The 23,605-nt window shown below is 42.2% G+C and overlaps 2 protein-coding genes across 10 annotated transcripts; both read right to left on the bottom strand.

Annotated features, from left to right (window-relative positions):
* Window positions 1–124: 124 nt before the first annotated feature.
* Window positions 125–5,632, bottom strand: LOC139408742 (carbonic anhydrase 15). Its single transcript, XM_071153012.1, has 7 exons — window positions 5,586–5,632; window positions 5,215–5,391; window positions 4,862–5,007; window positions 4,628–4,720; window positions 4,460–4,526; window positions 3,415–3,575; window positions 125–1,605 (listed from the first exon to the last, which is right to left on the bottom strand). Exons 2-7 carry the CDS (start codon window positions 5,306–5,308, stop codon window positions 1,381–1,383), a joined length of 786 nt encoding a protein of 261 aa, XP_071009113.1. The 5' UTR covers window positions 5,309–5,391; window positions 5,586–5,632; the 3' UTR covers window positions 125–1,380.
* Window positions 5,633–7,800: 2,168 nt separating this feature from the next.
* LOC139408743 (DiGeorge syndrome critical region gene 2) lies at window positions 7,801–23,432 on the bottom strand. Of its 9 annotated transcripts, XM_071153014.1 has the most exons (12): window positions 21,201–21,238; window positions 20,302–20,378; window positions 15,845–15,877; window positions 14,195–14,317; window positions 12,760–12,846; window positions 12,377–12,587; window positions 12,188–12,264; window positions 11,863–12,045; window positions 11,424–11,627; window positions 11,029–11,181; window positions 10,564–10,800; window positions 7,801–10,421 (listed from the first exon to the last, which is right to left on the bottom strand). In XM_071153014.1, exons 1-12 carry the CDS (start codon window positions 21,206–21,208, stop codon window positions 10,186–10,188), a joined length of 1,629 nt encoding a protein of 542 aa, XP_071009115.1. In that variant the 5' UTR covers window positions 21,209–21,238; the 3' UTR covers window positions 7,801–10,185. The 9 variants fall into 9 exon arrangements, with proteins under 9 accessions (XP_071009115.1, XP_071009116.1, XP_071009120.1 ...); XM_071153015.1 differs by lacking the exons at window positions 20,302–20,378; window positions 21,201–21,238 and adding an exon at window positions 23,086–23,432; XM_071153019.1 differs by lacking the exons at window positions 20,302–20,378; window positions 21,201–21,238 and adding an exon at window positions 23,086–23,411 and having other exon boundaries at window positions 11,469–11,627.
* Between the last annotated feature and the right edge of the window lie 173 nt (window positions 23,433–23,605).

Raw genomic sequence — 23,605 nt, forward strand, 5'->3', positions numbered from 1 at the left:
TGAATGAATACATTACATTTCAGTGTTCAGACAGCAATTACTGGATTGTTTATGTACAGTAAACCATTAGTATCAACTGACACACAGGACGTTGGATAAATAATATTTCCTTCATGTTGAGAATGCCTGCATACCTTCACCCATAATAAGCAACATGAATAAACCAACATTCAGAAATGGAGAGATGTTGTCCGTTTCATAAAACAATGCCCTACTGTCTGTAGGCTACAGTTTAGTTCAGGACCAAATCATGTGATTTCTCCCCCATGTCAGGCAGTGTCAATTCTAGTGATCATATGGACTCCCAACAGTATTAAATCAGTATACCAATAGCATCAATCTCCAATCATAGCAATAGCATCAACCACTTATGCAGAGGTATGGTCAGTAAAGAAATGTAATTAAACTACCTGTGATTGAGGCCCCCCATGACGCCAGTGATCTCATTCTCACCCAGCCAAGTCCTGATAGTCACACTCAACCATCCGGACTGACAGAGACAGAGTGGCCTCTGTGTGTCTGCCCTCTGCCACCCCCAAGTCAGTGACAGGAGGTGGATGGTGTGACCAGCAGTAGGGGAACAATACAGTCAGCATGGATACACAGGTCAGGTTGTCAGGCTTCCCGGGATCACCATTCTCTTTATCGTATTGGATTTGGTCAACCGCCAGAACTGGACAAAGTGTGAGATGTTGTAATGCCACTACTTTATCAATCCACATCTCACTCATACAACCCTCCAGTATGAGCATGTCACACCAGTCATTCTGATTGAGTCACCCCTGGTAGCTGCAGAGTAGTGGTGTGACGTGGGGAATATCTTCTGATGACAGTTTCAAGTGGATCAAATTCATACAAAATAAAGGGAGGGAAGGCAGGCAGGGAAATAACAGCTCTGCTACCTGCCCATAGCAGTTGCTGAGGGAATATACATCAATGTCATATGGCCACCAGGGGGAATATAAACACAGTGAGTTCAAATTCAATGATTTGTTTAATTAACATTAATATAGTAGGTTAGGTAGTGATTGAATGCAGTACAATCAGAGATGCATACACGGTAGCATTGATGAAAAAAATGTTTGTACTGTTACCAGTACTAGATCTAGTCTACACAATGTTATGAGTTGAACTGTTAAACATGTAATGAAACATTAAACCATTTCTAATTGAACGCAATGACAGTAATATGATGAAAAGATAGAGGTCAATCACAGTAAACAGTACTCTTATTTTTCACAGTATTTTATGTATCCTCTGTATTAAAAAAAATCCCCCCAAAAATCTATGGTATTGGCAACTTCAGAGTCTCGGCTATGAGGCTGTCCCACAAGTAGAGAGTGTAAAGCTAGCATCAACAAAACAGCTCTGAGCAAAGAGCTAGAGCCCATAGATAAGCCCAACAGTTAAAGTCAATTCAAGGAGAAATATTGAGAGTGCTGGGCTATAGAGGTGATTGGCCGTCGCTGTAAGCAGCTTGGCATCTTTGGAGGCGTAGACGCTGCGACTGAAGGTGGGATGGATGTGTCGAAAGTTATCATGGAGATGTGCTACAAATTCTTCATCCTCCTCTGTGGAGAAAATCCCAGTGACAAACTGTTCAAACTAGGAAAGAAAAAACACATTTAAAGGGTGGTTATTTATAAACTGTGATGTAATTAAGCATGATCATTAATTAGATTCATCAGATCATTCATGGTATTGTTTTCCATCACTAGTAACAATCCTAGTATAGCTGTTCACCCAGGGTTGTTACATGGTGACAGTATCCTGGTGGAACACAATGATCAGGCTATGGTGAAAGCATAGATTCAGGACTTTTTCGCTAGCACAGACTGGAATATGTTTACCACATCAGTCACCGGCTTCATTAATAAGTGCATCAACAATGTCGTCCCCACAGTGACGTACGTACATATCCCAAACAGAAGTCATGGATTACAGGCAACATCCGCACTGAGCTAAAGACTAGAGCTGATGCTTTCAAGGAGCGGGACACTAATCCGAACACTTATAAGAAATCCTGTTACGCCCTCAGACGAACCATCAAACAGGCAAAACGTCAATACAGGACCAATATCTAATCATACTACATTGGCTCTGACATTCGTCCGATGTGGCAAGGCTTGAAAGCTATCACAGATTACAGCACAGCTCTGCGTTCAACACCATTGTGCCCTCCAAGTTCATCACTAAGCTGACCCTAGGATTAAACACCTCCCTCTGCAACTGGATCCTGGACTTCCTGACTGGCCTCCCCCCAGGTGGTGAGAGTAGGCAACAACAAATCCGCCCTTTGACCCTCAACACGGAGACCCCTCAGGGATGCGTACTTAGTCCCCTCCTGTACTCCCTGTTCACCCACAACTGCGCAGACACACACAACTTCAACACCATCATTCAATTTGCTGCCTACACAAAGGTGGTAGGCCCGATCACCGACAACGATGAAACAGCCTACAGGGAGGTAGTCATAGACCTGGCAGTGTAGCGCAAGAACAGCAACCTCACCCTCAACGTCAGCAAGACAAAGGAGCTGATCGTGGACTACAGGAAATGGAGGGCCGAGCACGCGCCCATCCACATCGACGGGGCTGTTGTGGAGCAGGTTGAGAGCTTTAAGTTCCTCGGTATCCACATCACTAAGAAACTATCATGGCCCACAAACATCAGCGCAGTTGTGAAGAGGGAATGATAATGCCTCTTCTTGCTCAGGAGGCTGAAAAGATTCAACATGGGCCCTCAGATCCTCAAAAGTTTTGACAGCTGCATCATTGAGAGCATCTTGATTGGTTGCATCACCGCTTGGTATGGCAACCGCTTGGCATCCGACCGCAAAGCGCTACAGAGGGTAGTGCGTACGGCCAAGTACATGGGGCCAAGCTTTCCTTTTATCCAGGACCTCTATACCAGGCAGTGTCAGAGGAAGTCCCTATAAATTGTCAAAGACTCCAGGCACCCAAGTCATAGACTGTTCTCTCTGCTCCCGCACGGCAAGTCTGGAACCAACAGGACCCTGAACAGCTTCACCCCCAAGCTATAAGACTGCTAAATATTTAGTTAAATAGTTAACCAATAACTCCCTGGAATATCTGCATTGACCCTTTTTAACTCATCACATACGCTGCTGTTACTGTTTATCATCTATCCCATTGCCTTGTCACTTTATCCCTACCTATATGTTCATATCTACCTCAATTACCTCGTACCTCTGCACATTAATGCGGTACTGGTACCCCGTGTATCTAGCCAAGTTATCATTACACATTGTGTATTTATTCTCTGTGTTATTATTTTTATATTTTTCTACTATTCTACTGTAAGCAAGCATTTCACTGTTGTTCACAAAGCATGTAAAAAATACAATTTGATTTGACTTGAGATTAAACCCATTCCATGTGTGTGCTTGCTTACCTGTGACCATGAGATATAGGTGGGGACTTCATACATGGTCCATATAACGGCTTGAGAACAAGGTGGAGTGGTGAGGCTACCATGGTAGCGGTAGTACTGGGACAAATGGCTCTCAGGCAGAAGGCCGATCAATGGGAATGGCTTGACTGTAGCCGTTTGACCTAGGAGAGGGAGAAAGACCTTTATTAAACATTTATTAAACCCTCCATGGGACTGAAGCATGTTCACAGTCACCACACTATATCTATACTGAACAAAAATATAAACGCAACATGCAAAAATGTCAACAATTTTACTGAGTTACAGTTCTTATAAGGAAATCAGTCATTAGGCCCTAAACTATGGATTTCACATGACTGGGCAGGGGCGCAGGCCCACCCTCTTGGGAGCCAGGCCTACCCACTGGGGAGCCAGGCCCAGACAATCAGAATGAGTTTTTCCCCACAAAAAGGGCTTTATTACAGACAGAAATACTCCTCAGTTTCATCAGCTGTCCGGCTGGCTAGTCTCAGACGATCCCGCAGGTGAAGAAGCTGGATGAGGTGGTCTTGGGCTGGCGTGGTTACACATGGTCTGCAGTTCTGAGGCCAGTTGGTCGTACTCCCAAATTCTCTAAAATGACATTGGATGTGGCTTATGGTAGAGAAACTAACATTAAATTATCTGACAATAGCTCTGGTGGACATTCCTGCAGTCAGCATACCAACGGCACGTTCCCTCAAAACGTGTGACATCTGTGGCATTGCATTGTGTGACAAACCTGCACGTTTTAGAGTGGCCTTTTATTGTCCCCAGCACAACATGCACCTGTGTAATGATCATGCTATTTAATCAGCTTCTTGATATGCCACACCTGTCAGGTGGATGGATTATCTTGGCAAAGGAGAAATGCTCACTAACAGGGATGTCAACAAATTTGTGTTTGTTGCTGATGTGAAATATCTGGGATCTTTTATTTCAGCTAATGAAATATGGGACCAACATTTTACAAGTTGCGTTGATATTTTTGTTCAGTGTACATTAGAGTACTTATGTTTCTACAGACCTTTGTAGGCAATGGAGGGAAGTAGTCGTGATATGCGTCCAAAGTGTACATTTTCAATGTAATAAAGCTGCAAGAAGTTAGAGGTTTAGAATATCATGACAAAATAAACACATATTTTTATAAATATGCTCTAAAATGAACTACATAAAGTATTTAACTATACTTTACATCAATAAAGAACGCAAGAACTGCAAGGCCAGTTGGGTCATCCAAGGCAGATGTCAAATTGGGATGACTTGACTTCATGTTGACTATGTGCATCTGCAAAAGAAAATGCACTGTCAATTAAATATTAAACCAGGATGCAGGCACTGACTGGTGCTATTTATTTTGTTCACCAAAGATATCCACCCTTCAGTGTAAAGTTGACTGGATGTAGAAAGGACCATCACCCACACTTACCTCCATTGGATACCTGTGCCTGTCCACCGTGTGCTCTGAGCCGTTGGTGTTGAGGCTTCCCCAGTGAAAGTGGAGCTGGATGGTGTGGTACGTCCCTGGAAGACCTCCACCACTCACAGACATCCCATTCCCAACCTCCAACACAACTGCATACAAATACACAGAGCACTTATAAACATCTACACAAAATGCACAACCCATTCACACACATGCATTCTCACAAGCACACACGTAGTTGTCCAGTGATGTAATAAGAAACGGGACACATAGGCTACAGTCTCTAAGTAGAAAACAACTACTCAGTAGATACACCTCACAAATCAATTTCTATGGTAATGATACAGGATATTCACCAGAGTGGCCATTGTTTTTCAGTTTCCAGTGTCCTGTATGAACAGCATGAAAACCATCCAGATGTAAAGCCTCCAGTGATTCATTTCTGGTCATATGATGATCCAGGTTGATTGGAGAGTGATGTTCTTCAAGTATTGGGTGGCAGGATGGGAACGCATCTCCCCATGCATATGGATCTGAGGACACAAAAACACACGCTGCTGACATTCAACGTGTAAGTCTACAGACACCAGAGTTAACACGATAAAAATATTACAAAAATGTTGTTACAATATCGATTTAAAATCTACCAAAAATAATTTGAGAAAAAAAAAAACATTTAAAAGTGCATTGTCTCTACTTTTGATACATTGAATAAACAGACACTTACCACAATGACTCTCATCATAACAGAAGTCCACTGAAAGAGTAAAACAAGGAGGATATCAACTGTAAAGCATCCTTACCCATGACGGAATACACACTCAAACAGCTGCCTACCTTGGATAATATCAAGGACAAGCCAGATACTCACCGGTGTGTGAACCTGTAATAAACATCATTAGGAAAGTTATGATTGCCAAAATCATTTCTGCGCCAATAAATGAGCAAGGCATTTCAATAGGTCTAGTTAATGTCTAAATAAAAATCACAGAGGCAGGCCTAATCGGCGCTTAGGGATCTGTGCAAATGCCAAGCTTAAATAGGACTGGGAAAGTGAATGCTGAGCGCTTTTTTTTCTTTCTCTGTTTGGTCAGTGGAGTGTGTCATTGCCAGTGGTCTTTACTGATGAATGTCACATAACGGGACATTGATGCGAGGAAAGCTTGCCAACTTTTGGCTGAGCACCGATGCCCCCAAGCGGTAAGGTCAATTGTTTTTTTTTATAAAAACGATTAAGTAGCAGGTTGGAATATGTTAAATGTTAGCACTGTTTATTTTGTCAATGTATCTCCTAGTGGTCTGCCGATAAGGGTGCCTGTCGAAGGAACGGACAGGTATAGGTGTATAGGCCTAAGATCAGGTGAAAACATATGCTGCAATAGGCTACTGATGCTTGACACGGTCTGAATAATAAATCTTACATCTTTTGGTTTCAGCCTCACTGCGAAGATAAGTTGTCTTATTGGAGCGAAGACGGATAAGCCCATCTCCTATAGCCTGGGAGAATTAATTAACTTACAGGGCTTCCCTTATTCCCTGCTCCGTCAGCAACACACAACTGACCGTTTAGGGATTTCCCACATCTCATCTTAATCCCCCTGACATTTGGTTACAGCGGCTGAGGGATTTCATTGACAAATCAAGAGAACTCAGTGAAATGCCAAGACTGATGAAACACAGTGCCTTCGGAAAGTATGTAGACCCATAGCAAAGGGCAAACTTTTTCCACATTTTCTTACATTACAGCCTTATTCTAAAATGTATTAAATAAATAACATCCTTAGCAATCTACACACAATACCCGATAATGGAAGAAGCAAAAATAGTTGTGTTCAAATTAATAAAATAAAAAAAATTAAAACAGAAATACCTTATTTACATAAGTATTCAGACCTTTTGCTATGAGACTCGAAATTGAGCTCAGGTGCATCCTGTTTCCACAACTTGATTGGAGTCAACTTGTGGTAAATTCAATTGATTGGACATGATTTAGAAAAGGCACACATTTGTCTATATAAGGTCCCACAGTTGACAGTGCATGTTAGAGCAAAAACCAAGCCATGAGGTCGAAGGAATTGTCCGTAGAGCTCAGAGACAGGATTGTGTCGAGGCACAGATCTGGGGAAGGGGTCCCAAAATAATTATGCAGCATTGAAGGTCACCAAGAACACAGTTGCCTCCATCATTCTTAAATTGAAGAAGTCTGGAACCACCAACACTCTTCCTAGAGCTGGCCGCCCGGCCAAACTGAGCAGGGGGGGGGGGGGGCCTTGGTCAGGGAGGTGACCAATGGTCACTTGAGCTCTAGAGTTCCTCTGTGGAGATGGGAGAACCTTCCAGAAGGACAACCATCTCTGCAGCACTCCACCAATCAGGCTTTATGGTAGAGTAGCCAGATGGAAGCCACTCCAGAGCCAGGACATGAATCCAATCACCATCTCTGGAGACCTGAAAATAGCTGGGCAGCAATGCTCCCCATTCAACCTGAAAGACCTTGAGAGGATCTGCAGAGAGTGGGAGAAACTCCCCAAATACAGGTTTGTCAAGCTTGTAGCGTCATACCCAAGAAAACTCGAGGCTGTAATCGATGCCAAAGGTGCTTCAACAAAGTACTGAGTAAAGGATCTGAATACTTATGTAAATGCGATAGAAAAAAAATATATAAATCCTGTTTTTGCTTTGCCATTAAGGGGTATCGTATGTAGATTGATTAAATTGTCCCCCCACCCCCTCAATTTTAGAATAAGGCTGTAACAAAATGTGGAAAAAGTCAAGGGGTCTGAATATTTTCCAAGGCACTATATAGCGTAGGCAGAAGCAGGTAGCCCTATTCACCCACTGCGGTCAAGTGCGCAGTCAACCATCTATGGTCTCAAGTTCTCTGCTAAAACTACAGGCTTAACCTTCTCAGAGTCCTTACCCAAATTGAGACAACAGGCATCTGTCCTTCATGATACAATTTATTTGGCATTTGGTTAGATGTACATCCACCCCAGAAAAATACATAAAAGCCCCCTGCAAAAGAAGCAACAAAAATGTTACAATTTAAAAGCTATGAAATTAAAGAGAATACAACGGTTGCATTTGACATGTTCTAACTCACTGAACATGTCGATAACAAAATCAACTACAGTTTAAATCCAGCAGTTGGGGATGGAGTAGGGGTTCCAATGCATTTATCTATATCAACCTGTAGGCAAGCCTCTGAGCTAAGCCTGGGCAAAGATGAGCAGAACTTTGATTAAATGATAAAATCTGTTGGAAACCTCAGCATGCCTAAAGACTAAAACATGCACTATAGGCCCTAAAACAAGCTGAAAACACACTCAAACCAAATATTGAGATCTGACCCCCAAACACGCATGCACACACCAAAGTTTATTTTGTATTTTTTTAACGATTCAAGACATTATTTTCTTGGATAATCCACAAAAGGATTGTCTATGCTAAAAAAATAAAAGTAATACAAAACTTGAGACCTACCAAAGAGAAGGAAAAAAATGCTACATACAACACATAGTGCACACAAAGCTGCAATTCTCAAGATATCTTCAACCATTTCATTGCTGCTGGTGATAGACTAAAGCCATATAGATGACCATGCTATGCAGATCCTGGCTGGTAAGGGCTTGGACTAAAATGACTCCAAAACCCTCATAGGGGCCTTTGTGCTTTCATAGGCCTGGCATCGTAGCCTTCCAACTCCTATGACCATTCAACGCCACAGGCGAACAAGCAACAGGGCTCTCACAGGTCTACAGTATATACATCAGGAGTGTAAAGAATGATTGTCATAATGGGGACAAATTGTGGTTTTCCTAGTAGCTTTTTCACTACCGCGTTAGACTTTCCTGTCCGTCATCATGAAACAGGAGAAAGGTGGTTGACCACTCAATCCCATATAGGCTACTATTAAAACCTAAACAGGTAAATCCCCAATGTCATGTTATAGTCTGAATCTTAACTACACTGACATGACAACGTACATTGGTAAGAAAATAAATACAGCAGATCCAATGGCTTCCAAAAATGAGAATTGATGTGTACATAAACCCTCACACATACGTACAGACAGTTGAAGACAGAATTAATTTAGTATTCATTGTTATTATCATTTCATGAGAACACTTTTTCAGCTTAAGAAGTTCACTTCTACAAATTTCACGAGGGGGTATAAAACAGTAAGTTACCCTTACACATCCCTAGGAGCTACAACTGAAAAGCTAACCTTCATTCACCATTCATTGACATTCTCTTTCATGAGGTGAACTCATTGACTAAGGTGGGGGGACCCATCAATGTTCAGATCCCACAACAAGCAAGTCACAGCCTACTTCTTACCCAAGAAAAGGGCACAATACTCAACCTACTTCAATTAGAACTCATAAAATGAAATTCAATACTGTAGCAAGATTATTTGAAAAGTTGTAGCATTTTTACCTCAGAAAACACAGTAATAGCAGTGTGTTAGTTGGAGCTAACACTAACCGTACCTAAATATTTTTGCAAGGTTAAAAAACCTTTTGTAGCAGAACCTTTCATTTTTCTATTCAAATTTGTGCCATCAATCTGGAAGACGTCTTAGCATATCAGATTGATCGGAGAGTACTGAAATCCCAGTTCAGAGGCAGTGCTTGTGATGGAAAAATAATGCATTTCATTCATGGAGGAGACTTGGAGATCTAGTAGGGAGGGAGAGCAGAAGCACTCGATGCTTCGAGTTGTGTGTGATGCTCTCTAAGTCCAACAAATGACAATCCAAGCTCTGCCTCCAGGATATAAGCAAAAAGACGCAAGCCATCTACCCCCTCCATTATTACCTGGTGTAATGTCTGAGGGAGTACTTACATCAGGGGCAATCTGGAGCATCAAGCTCAAACAATACAATTGAAAAGCTTTGTCCAATGAAAAATAGAAGCAGAAACTCAACCTCCTCGGCCCGGTGTAGTGCAGTTAGTTCTCTGTACAGAATAATCAGTCTTCATCAGTCTTCCAGAGCCTTCTTCACCTGTAGGAAAGTGGTCTGCTTCACACCATTTTCTCCAAGTTCAACTGACAGACACCGACCGGTTTCAGTTCACCTGTTTAAGAAACACACCAGTCCGATTCTCCTCACCGCTGCACACCTCAAGGAGTAGACTGGTCCCTCAATCCATCCTGATAGTCTCTACCCTCTAATGCCATTCCAGTCTCTTCTCACCCTCTCCTCTAACTAATGGACCAGTCCGCTCCAGTCCACCCTCCATATGATGGACCCGTCTGACACTGTCCACCTCTCTCAATCTGAGGGTCCAGACCGTAGCAGTTCCCCTCCCCTCATCTCAGTCCTATACCATGGTGCTGAGGGAGGAGCTGCTACTGCAGTCTGCAGGCATGGAGTCAGGGGCGTGGCCGTCAGTGGAGGTGTCAGGCTCCACCAGGAGGGTACTGCTGTCGATGGAGTCCTCCCGCTCCTGGGAGGACATTGGCACAGAGTCTGGCTCGGGGACAGGTGGTGGGGCATCTGTCATGGCATCTACCACATCCCTCATCTGACTTGGGATCATCTGAACTCCATGACGTGCTGTGGAGAGCAGTGAGGACAGGGTTCAGAAACAGCTAGATACTTAACATTGTATCTAATAATAATCACAACTGTTCTATCACAGGAAGTGAGTAAATCATGGTAACAACACAGGGTGGTCCATAAGTTATTTTAGGCCTACCCAGGTCCATATAGAGAAAGCTGTCGGGGTTGATGGAGGCTTCGTAGGGAGGAGGGGGGTCGTCTGGGTGCTGGATGTCTGGGTATTTGTAGGCAGCGTAGGGTGGGGGAGGTTCCTGGAAATGAAATGCACCTCCCTCTCCATCATCAGAGAGGTGCAGGGGAGTGAGACCAGTGCCAAAAGCATCTGGGCCATAGTCAAAGCCTGGGACTCGCCGCCCAAGGTTGAAATGATGCACTGAAGATAGAGAGAAGGAGACAACATTTCCACTAATTGAAACCAATGTAGACGGATACTCACAAATAAAATGTGAATACACTGAAGTACCGGAGACTAATACAGGCTAGCTAGGAGAGGTGTTCCGGGTTTGTTAAAAAGGCCAAAAAGGGCTGTTTTTTTCAAGGGATGGCAGTGAGCTTGGTGACATACGTTGTTCGTATGAGTGTGATAAAATACGCTGCTTACGGTTTCCTCCAATGAGTGTTTCGATGCGCTCGCGTCTGCGTTGCCGGAGCCTGTGCACCATGAACAGCAGCAGAGAGAGGATGAGGAAGGAGGAGACACAGCTGACGATCAGACGCATCCCACTGGCCATGGAGTCAAACAGGTTGCTGCCTTCTGAAAGACAGTGTCCAGATTTTAACACAATTCATATGTTTACATTTTAATAATTTTATACAACCGTTTCTCAACTTTTGTCCTTTTACTTCCATCTTCTGAAACTACAGGGACAAACATTGAGGCACATGACAAGTGAGATGTGTTAAGAGCGCCACCTTGTGGGACATTCAAACACCCATAGTTTCTATTTTATTTTTATTTTTTTTAAATAGGGAATTGTGTGAGTGTTTAGGCAGTACCTGGGTCCAGGCAGGTGAACTTGCAGCACTCCTTGGGGTCCTTACCGAAGTGCTTGCAGCCCTCCGGCCGATTACACAGTGCGGCCACACACATCTCTGGCTCGCCGTCGTGACATGTGCAGCTCAGGCACGGGTCTTCTCCCTTAGGCGTGAAGTAGTACCCCTCAGTCACCACCTGGTCCTTTATGTCCACACATGTCTGCCCTGTTACAGAAAATCAAAGGTTTACAACCAGAACCAAACAAACTACACCTAAACTAACTGAGGATGCTGGACTTCCCTAATTTACATACGCATTACAGCACCCAATATTTTCTATGCAGAATTATGACTCAAAACAACCAGATTTCCACTGAGCATCTACACTTGTTACAATCAAGCTACTTTGATCTCCTGTGAAGCTACATAGGTCATTGGGTTTTAATAAGAGCAGACATACTCCTCTTGCACAGGAAAGGGAACTTCTTGTAGCAGTTCTCGGCATGCCAGCTATGAAGGCCGCGCTCGTTCATGCTCTTGATCTGGAAGCGCTGCAGCTGGGCACAGAATACGTTGTCCTGGGTCGGAGATGCCTCTCCAAATTTAGTCAGGCCCTCCGGGGGGAGGAACACCTGCATTGACCCTGAAGAGGAACAGAGAAGGGAACAAGATTAACCTAAACCAAATACAGGTTTATTGCTTTGGTTGTTTGAGCATGACAATGAGTGCTCCTTGAGTTCAGCTGCTCCCTTTTGCCTATTTTCATTCATATTAACTGCACCCACCTTTATAAGCCACCTCCCAACGGCCCTCCAGTGAATGGTTCCGATTGGTTATGACATACTGGTAACCCACCCAGAACCTGAATCAGAGAGAAATTGGATGAAATAATGACTATGGGACAGTAAAGCATCAGCCTTCAGATCAACACTATCACATCATGTAACCCATCCTTATAGCAAACACATACTCACTTGCACTGGTCTCTGCGCTCGCACACTTTCTCGTCGAAATCCACCTCGATCTTGAGGATGAACTGCAGTTCCTCGTTGGTAACGAAAGTTGCCAACGAGCCATTTACTTTCTGGCATGTGTCCACAGCTTGCCAGTAGTTCTCGTTCCTCAGGTATACCTTGTAGCAGCTGGCTGTCTTCTCGTAGTGATGCCACCCACTTGGGCACTTTTCTGTGGAGGGGAAAGGTGCTTTAGCGCTCCTACAGTGTCCAGTAACAAAAGCTTTCCATCTGTTCTTTCAGCAACACTTCCAGTAGTTTAGATACTGTTTTAAAATCTCTCTAGCGCATCTTAGATGAGTACTGAGTGAATGACTGATGGGGGTAGTTAGGTGGGGTCTTACTGTTAAAGCGCATCGGCTGGGCCACGCCGATGACATCTTCCACTTGGTCAAACTCATTGGCAAAGTGAAACGTCTCATCCTTCATGGCTGTAAGGGAGGATCCGAGACAGAGAGATACCAGAGTAATCAGTGTTTCAATAAAAGGAATGTAGTGGCTACTGGCTGAAGATCATAAAAAAACCTTCTGAAGACAACTTTGTTTGGACTCAAGGAACTTCTTATTAGGGGATGGAGAAACTGCCTTTTTAACCCAGTCACAAGTCATCAACATTAGTTATTTTTCATGACAAGAAATAGTCCAATGTTGACTGCTTTTGCTACAATTGATCAATAATGTAATTTGTACACAGTCCAGATGAAACAAGATGGCCGTGTTATGGAGGTCAGATGCTGTGTGTGTACCCAATCCTTTCCAGAATTCCTATAATGCAGTCAGCGATCAGCGCTAGTTCAGGAATTAAGTAGAAGGAAATCATATTGTTTCCGCTATCGCTTACTACTGCAATATCTAACCACATTAAAGTTCTACAGCTGCACCATTGAGAGCATCTTGGCTTGCTGCATCACAACTTGGTATGGCACCTGCATAGTCCTCGATTGCAAGGCGTTACAGAGGGTGGTGCGGACGGCCCAGTACATCACTGGGGCCGAGCTCCCTACCATCCAGGACCTCTATACCAGGCTGTGACAGAGGAAGGCCCGGAAAAATTGGCAAAGAGCCCTGCCACCCAAGCCATAGACTGTTCTCTCTGCTACCACACAAAAAGCTGTACCGGAGCACCAAGTCTAGGACCAAAAGGCACCTGAATAGCTTCAACCCCCAAGCCATAAGACTTCTGAACAGTTAATAAAAATGGTTAACCAGACTTAAAACTCTCTTACACGGACTAAGCACACTCACTGGACCCTACCCACATGCTCACACTCTCCACATAAACAGAGTAACAGAAGTGTATCTATCCTGATTGCATAGTCACTTTAACCCCTACCTACATGCTCTATTTTTATTTGCAAATTCTTAATCTTTTAAAAACGTGTTTTGCATTGTTGGGAAAGGGCTCGTAAGTAAGCATTTCACAGTAGTCTACACCTTTTGTATTTAGCGCATGTGACGTAAAAAAATAAATTTGATCTCCCCAAAACTGATCAAAAAAAAAAAACAAAGCTCTAAATGAAAGATGTTAACAAAACATATGCACGTATGAGTTCGTTGGTTCCCACGACATTTAGAAAGTTGTTTTCTAAGAAATCTGGAGCTGCTCTGACTGCTGTTTCAGATGAGTCTTATAGTATTGTGGGGAATGTAAGGAATCTCTGTCCTTCACTTTGGAGCATGCAACACAATATAAATGGACATAGAGTATCATGATTGTTAGGGAGGGGGACTAGAGTTCAGGATGAGGTCTAGGTACAGGGTTGAAGAGGTGTTACTCACGGGGGCAGTCCAACTCATCGCTCTTGTCCTCACAAGCAGTCCAGCCATCACACTGCCAGGACAAGGGGATGCATTGCATCTTCCCACTGAGGCAGGCAAACTGCCCAGGGCTGCAGCGCAGCTCTGAAACACAGCACAGAGGGAGGCTAACATCACACAGCGCCCCCAGTAGTTTTGACATGGCCACTGCAACACAGCTCCTGGTCTCTCAGTTGAGTACCAACTATAAAAACACGAGTCTATGGAAGATTGAGCATTTCCAGCTTTTAGGATCATTACTTAGACACTTGCCCCTGTCTAGTGATAAATAAGAAATAAGGTTTTCACCATTTATCATAAACATTACATTAACAATGCAACCGATACTTAAAATAATGAACGTTTTCTGGGAAACAAAATTAATAAAAAGAAAGCATCAAGGGAAAAACAAAATATTTATTGGAATTCAGTTATGCAGCAATCTCTCTCAAGTATTCTGACAGAGTTCAATTCAGGTCTGGTGGTTAAAATAAAATCGAGTAGATACTAACTATTAAACAAGACAAAATCCTTATAACTAGAAACAAACAGTGGTCATCATTGCGAGTGCTATTGAGAACTGCGCTTAGAAACAAAAATATGAGAAACCGGAGAAATGAGGGACACGTATCAGGGCATAACAATTATCTAAAATAGGCTGCGATAAACAAATGTATATAAAAACATTTTTTTTTAAAGAAGGGGTCATGACAGGCTAAAACAAGACATAGGCCTACTATATACCATTATTTTAGTGTCTAGCCATAAATGTAAGTGCCAAAATAAAAAAATGTATGAGGGATGCAAAGTATTTTGAAAGCAGGTGATTCCACACAGGTGTGGTTCCTGAGTTAATTAAGCAATTAACATGCCATCATTCTTAGGGTCATGTATAAGAATGCCCAGTTGCCCATTACATTTGTCTACAATGGCCAGAAGAGAGGGATCTCAAAAGGAGCATAGGGGGTTTAAAGGGTGTGTCTCAGTCATCAGATCTCAACCCAATTTAACACTTCTGGGAGATTCTGGAGCATCTGGGACCGTTTTCCAACATCAATTAAACACCAAATTATTGTGGAAGTATGGCGTTGCATCCCTCAAATAGAGTTCCACACACTTCAAATCTGTGCCATGGCACACTGAAATGGTTCTGGTGGCTCAACGCCCTATTACAGACACTTGTTGGCATTTCCTTTATTTTGGCAGTTCTGTATATTCCTTAGTAACAAAGAAGCAGAGTTAAGTGGGTCAGCGTCTCTGTGCCATGTGTGATTAACATGAGACGTGCCACAGCATCAGGGGTTCTCCTGTGAGAAGGCCTAGCTTTCTAAAGCAGTTAGAACTCTTCTCACTATGGCCCTGAGCAGATATAGGCCTGGCGTCTAGACAATCACACTGGATACTTTGAAGGTAGTTCAATATTGTTAAAGGAGTTGAATGCATAAAAAAAAATAAAAAAAAAAAAAAAAAAAACTGTGAAGAGTACATTTCTGAGTTCAATGGAAAAACAAAGCACTGCTGTGAATGGGAAAATTCAACAGAGGCACAAGCTGAGAATAGAGATGAGTAACCCAAATAGCTGGAGCCTGGCATACCTATACATCCACTGCACTAAGAGGAGATGCTGCTTACCTGACAATAATCTTGCCAGAGCTAGCCGTGGACCTGAAACAAAACAAAAAAGCAATTTCTGATGAACTAACCCTTTGAATCTCAAATTCCAGTTTGGAATGTTCCACCACAAAGTTTGAAGGGAACTGTATGATGGCAGAGAAATGACAACATGTGAAAAAATGTTTTACCGAAAATGTCATTCGTATTTCATGTCGCACTCACTAGATACCATTTCTGAGCAAAGATCAATGTAACCGAGGAAACTATGGGTATTTAACCATCTGTTATTTTGATGTTTGAGTTGACCCAAAAGTCACCAGGACCACCCACTCTTCCAATAAATGTTGAACATTTTTGTTCTGTCTTTTTGTAATAACATCCCATTTACATGGACGCATAGAATGTATCCAAGGTTGGAGCCATACTGTGTGTGTGTGTGTGTGTGTATGAATATATAAGAATATAGCCTAGGCTATTCACAACTAAGCAAGTCGGCCAAATCCACCCTTGTTTGTATTTATTAAAGGCCCCAAATAGCAGCAGCTACTCTTCCTGGGATCCAGCAAGCTTAAGGTAGTTTTATATATTACATTTCATAACACTTTACTCAATACATTTAGTGTTCCCTCAGGCTACTACATATTTACAATACAACATCCATGTGCACGTGTGTAGAGTGCGTGTCTTATGTGTGCGTCTCAAAGTCCCAGCTGTTCCATAAGGTGTATTTTTATCAATTTTTTTTTACAATCCGATTCTACTGCTTGCATCAGTTACCTGATGTGGAATAGAGTCCCATGTAGCCATGGCTCTACTGTGCGCCTCCCATAGTCTGTTCTGGACTTGTTATAATCTCTACCCGGCACAGCCAGAAGAGGACTGGCCACCCCACATAGCCTGGTTCCTCTAGATTTCTTCCTAGGTTTTGGCCTTTCTAGGGAGTTTTTCCCTTGCAACCGTGCTTCTACACCTGCATTGCTTGCTGTTTGGGGTTTTAGGCTGGGTTTCTGTACAGCACTTTGTGACATCAGCCGATGTAAGAAGGGCTTTCTAAATACATTTGATTGATTGAAGGGACCTCTGGTGGCAAGTCTTGTTGGGTATAAATGGGTGTCCGAGCTGTGTGCAAGTAGTTTAAAACAGACACCTCGGTGCCTCGGTCTCTCCTCCACTTTGAGCTATGAGAGATGTACATGCATATTAGTAATGTTAGCTCTCAGTGTACATTTAAGTGCCAGCCGTGCTGCCCTGTACGGAGCCAATTGTAATTTTCAGAGATCCCTCTGTGGTACCTGACCACACGACTGGTGCGACAAAACTAGAACCTGCCTTGTTGATAATGTTGTTAAAAAGGCAGAGCACCACTTTATTATGGACAGACTTCTCCCGATCTTAGCTACTGTTGTATCAACATACTTTGACCATGACAGTTTACAAATGAGTTACTCCAAGCAGTTTAGTCACCTCAACCTGCTCAAATTCCACATTATTTATTACAAGATTTAGTTGAGGTTTAGTGGATGATTTGTCCCAAATACAATGCTTTTAGTTTTGGAAATATTTAGGACTAACTTATTCCTTGCCATCCATTCTGAAACTAACTGCAGCTCTTTGTTAAGTCTTGCAGTGATTTCACTCGCTATAGTAGCTGATGTGTATAGTGTTGAGTCATTCGCATACATAGATACTGGCTTTACTTAAAGCCAGGCGCAATTCATTAGTAAAGATTGAAATAAGGGGCCCTAGATAGCTGCCCTGTGGAATTCCTGATTCTACCTGGATTATGTTGGAGGCTTCCATTAAAAAGAACACACTGAGTTCTGTTAGACAGGTAACTCTTTATCCACAATATAGCAGCGGGTGTAAAGCCATAACACTGACTATGATTGATAACGTTGTAAAAGCAGTACTGAAGTCTAACAAAACAGCTCCAACAATCTTTATCAATTTCGCTCAGCCAATCAGTTATTTATGTAAGTGCCATGCTTGTTGAATGTCCTTCCCTATCAAGCTCTCACCCAGCCCCCGAATGAAAACCTTGAGGTTAAGTCAATAATAGGTTCTTCCACCACTTGCAGTTTAACAGGTGATGGTTTATGAGGTTAGACAAATACACTACTTGGACAAAAGTGTTTGGACACCTGCTCGTGTTTGAACACCTGATATTCCAAAATCATGGGCATTAATATGAAGTTGTCCCCCCCATTTGCTGCTATAACAGCTTCCACTCTTCTGGGAAGGCGTACCACTAGATGTTGGGGACTTGCTTCCATTCAGCCACAAGAGCATTAGATGAGCACTGAAGATGAGCAATTAAGCCAGGCTCGCAGTCAACGTTCAAATTCATCACAAAGGTGTTCGAAGGGGTTGAGGTCAGGGCTCTGCAGGCCAATCAAGTTCTTCCACACCATCAACAAACCATTTCTGTATGGACCTTACTTTGTGCAAGGGGGCATTGTCATGCTGAAACAGGAAAAGGCCATCCCCAAACAGTTGCCACAAAGTTGGAAGCACAGAACTGTCTACAATGTCATTGTATGCTGTAGCGTTAAGATTTCCCTGCACTGGAACTAAGGGGCCTAGCCTGAACCATGAAAAACAGCCCTAGACCATTCTTCCTCCAAACTTTACAGTTGGCACCGAAACCATCAAAACACATTTCATGAAGCTCCCGACGAACAGGGGCAGTTTGGAACTGGGTAGTGAGTTTTGCAACAGAGGACAGACAATTTTTACGCAGTACGCGCTTCAGAACTCAGTGGTCCCATTCTGTGAGCTTGTGTGGCCTACCACTTCGTGGCTGAGTCGTTGTTGCTCCTAGATGTTTCCACTTCCCAATAACAGCACTTACAGTTGACCGCGGCAGCTCTAGCAGGGCAGAAATTTGACGAACTGACTTGTTGGAAAAGTGCCATTCTATGACGGTGCCACGTTAAAAGTCTCTGAGCTCTTCAGTAAGGCCATTCTACTGCTAATGTTGGTCTATGGAGATTGCATGGTGGTGTGCTTGATTTTATACACCGGTCAGCAACGGATGTGGCTGAAATAGCAAATCCACTAATTTGAAGGGTTGTCCACATACTTTTGACCAAAAATAATGTTTCAAGGCAACAATCAACAATAGCTAGTCTAAATTATCTTTAGGTTACTTATTGGGACAATGAAACAATAGCTAACAAAAAACAGCAGATGGCCCAGTCTTGTGTTGCTCATGCGACATAGCAATCTAAAGTTTGCTTTCGTGCCTATTTGCTAGCTGAAATGTAGCTTGCGAATTACAAAAAAGCAACAATTTCTACGATTTTACTGAGTTACAGTTCATAAGGTAATCAGTCAATTGAAATAAATGCATTAGGCTCCAATCTATGGATTTCACATGACTGGGAATACAGACATACAACTGTTGGTCACAGATACCTTAAATAAAAAAGGTAGGGGGCATGTGTAACGGATGTGAAACGGCTAACTTAGTTACACAGCTCTTTTGCATAGAGTTGATCAGGCTGTTGATTGTAGCCTGTGGAATATTGTCCCACTCCTCTTCAACGGCTGTGTGAAGTTGCTGGATATTGCCGGGCACTGGAACACGCAGTCATGCACGTCGATCCAGAGCATCCCAAACATGCTCAAAGGGTGACATGTCTGGTGAGTATGCAGGCCATGGAAGAACTTCCAGGAATTGTGTTCAGATCCTAGCAACCTGGGGCTGTACATTATGCTGAAACATGAGGTGACGGTAGTGGATGAATGGCCCAGAAATGGGCCTCAGGATCTCGTCATAGTATCTCTGCATTCAACAAACAAAAAAAAGATTAATCAGCTGTCCTGTTGGCTGGTCTCAAGACGATTCCGCAGGTGAAGAAGCCGGATGTGGAGGTCCTGGGCTGGTGTAGTTACACGTGGTCTGCGGTTGTGAGACCAGTTGGGCGTACAGCCAAATTCTCTAAAACGACATTGGAGGCAGCTTACGGTAGAAAAACAAACATTCAACTGCATGCTCCCTCAAAACATCTGTGGAATTGTGTTGTGTGACAAACTGACAAATGTGTGGCCTTTTTATCCCCAGCACAAGGTGCACCTGTGTAATGAGCATGCTGTTTAAGCAGCTTTTTTTTAATATATATGCCACACCTGTTAGGTGGATGGATTATATTGGCAAATGGGGACGTAGACAACAGGGACGTAAACAAATTTGTGCACAAAATTTGAGCGAAATAAGCTTTTTGTGTGTATGGAACATTTCTGGGATCTTATTTTAGCTCATGAAACCAACACTTTACATGTTGCGATTATATTTTTTTTCAGAATTAGCTATCTAGTAGTGTTGCACGGTATACCGAAACTTCTCTACTTTTCAATACTAGATGATGAAAATGTGTTACTTTCAGTACTTGTGTCAAATGTCTCACAGATCAAGCCCCGTTTATCAGCGCTGCCGACCCCTTATTATAGCTCACAGTCCCTGCTCCACTTACTCATTGCTAGCTGTAGCCAGTCCTGAGGAACCGCTTCACTCACTGGGAGTCTGGGATGCATCATCATCTCACTCATGCTACACAGAAGTTAACACACTTGAATAATGCGACACGGCGTGTAAAAATGTTGAAACAATATCCACACAGACTAGAACACTAAAATGCAAACCTATACCGGTAGCTTCCAGCTTTGTATGCCAACTTTCCTTGTTAGCTGGCAGCTAAAATCAATTCACTACCTTAGCACTTTGCGATAATATGCAAACCATAGCACAAAATATGCTGATTGATTTCAAAGCTGACAAAAAAAAAACATTAATTCACAATTCGGTCTCTCTCCCTCTCACGTTTCTCCCAAAGATTATCACCGAGCCCCTCTTGCCTAGAGAAAAACAATGAATTGTCCCAATGGAAGGAAAACTGATTGTCATCTGTAGCCCCATGTAATCAGCCAAAACAAGCTCAATAAGCCAGTGCATGCATGCCTATTGAATATGCATTCAATGGTATTGTGGATAGGCTACATCTTGTTAATCAATAGAGATTTACCATTCAAATAAATGCTTACCATATTGTTGTCGTTAGATTGTTTTTACCAAAGTCAAATTGATTTGTATGCTTGCATAATTGATTCATTAATGCATAAATGGCTGTCTCTGAAAAATGACGTAAAAATGAGTGTCCAATGTAATAATATTGAACTCAAAAGATGTCCAACAATTGAACAAGGCCCAGTTTCCCGATAGAGATGGAATTCAGGCTTACGATTGTTTTAGCGATGCCTCGTTCCAACGATGGCCAAAGACTTAACATGCATTTGCCAAAACACAAAGCATGGAGAACATTCACTAAGAAAGTCAGCGCTGCTCTCAGATCAGCTTTATCCATTCAAATCTTACCTTAACATTATAATTATTCCACAATACTGACGATGGGTCTCCTCCTAGAAAGATATTCCCACGGCGGCAAATTTTGAGGCGGCTTATTCTAATGCTTAGTTTACCCAATAATAATGCACGAAATAAAGATTTGGCACATCATTGCACACCTGGTGTTACACATCATAAAACAGAGGTAAAAATGACAGACAGAAGGCAGCCTACAATTAGCAAAATAGATCTCAATTGAATGAAAATGAAATTGATTTCAATATTGTTGAATTATATATGCTTATGTAACCTTTCTGAATGCAGTCATCTCAGTTCTCATTTGACGCATATTTTTATCATTTATTTGCAGTGCAGTGACTAACTGAAATGTCACCTATTTTTTAGTTTTTAAACCAATTATTTGAATTCCCTTTAGTTTGTTATTCTTTCCCCCTGTGAGGCCAATTTCTCAAAAAGTCAGACCTAGCCTAAACTGTGGGATATTGTAGGGAGTTTCCAACATGCCCATATTCTACATAGTTTTGCGCATAAACCGTGGTATTATCTGTAATGACAATAATCCATTGAGCATCTTACTTGTCCAGTCTGTTTTTCTTTTATGACTGCTACTGAAGAGACAAGAATGTGCGATTGTGAGAGGATATAGAGAGCAGCTGTTGCTTCGCCAGGTATCTCTACCTGAAATATACAGTATCAATGTGATAGATAGTTGGTATTCAGCAGTCATACAAGTATGCCTTAGTTACTTTGAAGAACTACAAAATAGTGATTGTCAGACAGCAGCTCTATAGAAATCAGATGACTTGGAATGAAATAAAGTAATCAAATAAAACAAACGTAATATACAAAACTGAAATATTGTATTATTGTAAAGTAATGTAAATAAATGGTTAATAGGTGATAAGCAATAATGGGCAGTCACTACCATCATTGGACTTAATTGTTTTAAACTCAATCGAAACTGAACACGTGATTATTTTTTAATAATCGAAACGAACTTTTTTTTTTTTTTTAATTACTAACCGCTCAGCACTATTCGCTTGTTTGTAACAATTGCAAAGTGATTGGCAACTGTCTTTGTAGTCAACTTCTTAAAATGATCGGCGGTCAGAGACAGATAAACACATTGATTATATGTTTAAGCAGAAATCTGTGGTGACCCTTTGGGGAAAGCGTCTATGGACGCGCGTTGCTAGTTATTCTACTTGCGGTCGGTAAATAACGAGCGTTTTCATGTGCAACTTTAGTAATTTAACGATGGGTTTGGGAAACAGCTCGGAGATCTAGCGATAATCGGGCCCAGAGCAGTAACGTTAGCTAATTTACAACCTGGGTTTGTCTAGATCAAGTGCGATTGTGACTAATATTTTTTGCCGTGGTATCGAGTATTGCGATACTAAACCTGTTATCGAAGTCAAAATGCTAGTATGGTGACAAGACTAGTTAGTACTAGGTTCTGGAAATAAAGTGCAGCAGCTACAGCTAACGACGTTAGCTAACTAAAGCTGCTAACTAGTAACGTTAATGCTAAACTTTCATCGGGCTAGCTATAACTTGTAAACGTTCTCTCCAGCAAAGTGTAAACCATACCGACGATGGAACTGCAAAATGGATCTAACTAGTTACAAATCAATATTGATTAATGTCCCCATATAACTCATTTTAAAACAAATTATTTACGTTGGATAACTACGCAGTAAGTGGGCTAGTGAGCCAACACCGCGCGCTGTTCATCAAAGGCAGCGGCAAAAATTGAGACCAGTGGATAAGCTAGCTAGAAACGCCATTTACACTGGCTAAATTCCCTTAGAATTAGGCCTACCATAGCTCACGGGTATAACGTTACATACACGAGCAAGCTAGCTGACAACCAATTGCATTTCACCGGTCTTACCTGTTCGTGGTGGGTCTGTTAAAGTGAGGACGAAGAGCAAAGAGAGAAGGACGTAACTGCTGCTGTCAGCCTTTGGCAACATTTATCCTCCATTCATAGTAACTCCTCTACTTAGAAATAAAATAAACCAAGATCCAACGTTTGCTTCCGACCTATCAGCGCAAAAGATAGTTCCTAGCCATTCAAAAATATGAAAATATATGGTAGATAACGAGCTACATCCTTATTATTAAGCCCTGTTTTTCATTCGGCCTGTCCAACAATGTATTCCAGAACGGAAATAAAACAAGATGGCTCCGTCCTTCCATCACAACAATCCCAAACGGCCACAAAGCCTGTCAGCTGGTGGGTTGGAGGCGGAGTTTTCTAAAGTTATTGTCATGCAGTCATTGGTTATTGTATACGAAATGTGTTACGGTCAATGACTGTATATATGAACGTTACAGTAACCTAATTGTGTCCAGAGTGATACAGTATTAATTTTCTATTAATCGGTTTGTTTTGAGTCATTGCAAATAAT

This window comes from Oncorhynchus clarkii, chromosome 5 (assembly GCF_045791955.1).
Source record: "Oncorhynchus clarkii lewisi isolate Uvic-CL-2024 chromosome 5, UVic_Ocla_1.0, whole genome shotgun sequence".
In the NCBI taxonomy this organism is placed as follows: domain Eukaryota; kingdom Metazoa; phylum Chordata; class Actinopteri; order Salmoniformes; family Salmonidae; genus Oncorhynchus; species Oncorhynchus clarkii.

Excerpts from the sequence above, each read along its gene's own strand:
- LOC139408742 (XM_071153012.1), bottom strand. The coding sequence starts at position 5,308 with ATGACCAGAAATGAATCACTGGAGGCTTTACATCTGGATGGTTTTCAT. Across the intron at positions 4,721-4,861 it reads GGCACAGGTATCCAATGGAG|ATGCACATAGTCAACATGAA; the intron begins GTAAGTGTGGGT and ends TTTCTTTTGCAG. Across the intron at positions 4,527-4,627 it reads TTCTTGCGTTCTTTATTGAT|CTTTATTACATTGAAAATGT; the intron begins GTAAAGTATAGT and ends AACTTCTTGCAG.
- LOC139408743 (XM_071153014.1), bottom strand. Across the intron at positions 12,265-12,376 it reads GAGCGCAGAGACCAGTGCAA|GTTCTGGGTGGGTTACCAGT; the intron begins GTGAGTATGTGT and ends TCTCTGATTCAG. Across the intron at positions 10,422-10,563 it reads CTTTCTCTATATGGACCTGG|CACGTCATGGAGTTCAGATG; the intron begins GTAGGCCTAAAA and ends TGCTCTCCACAG.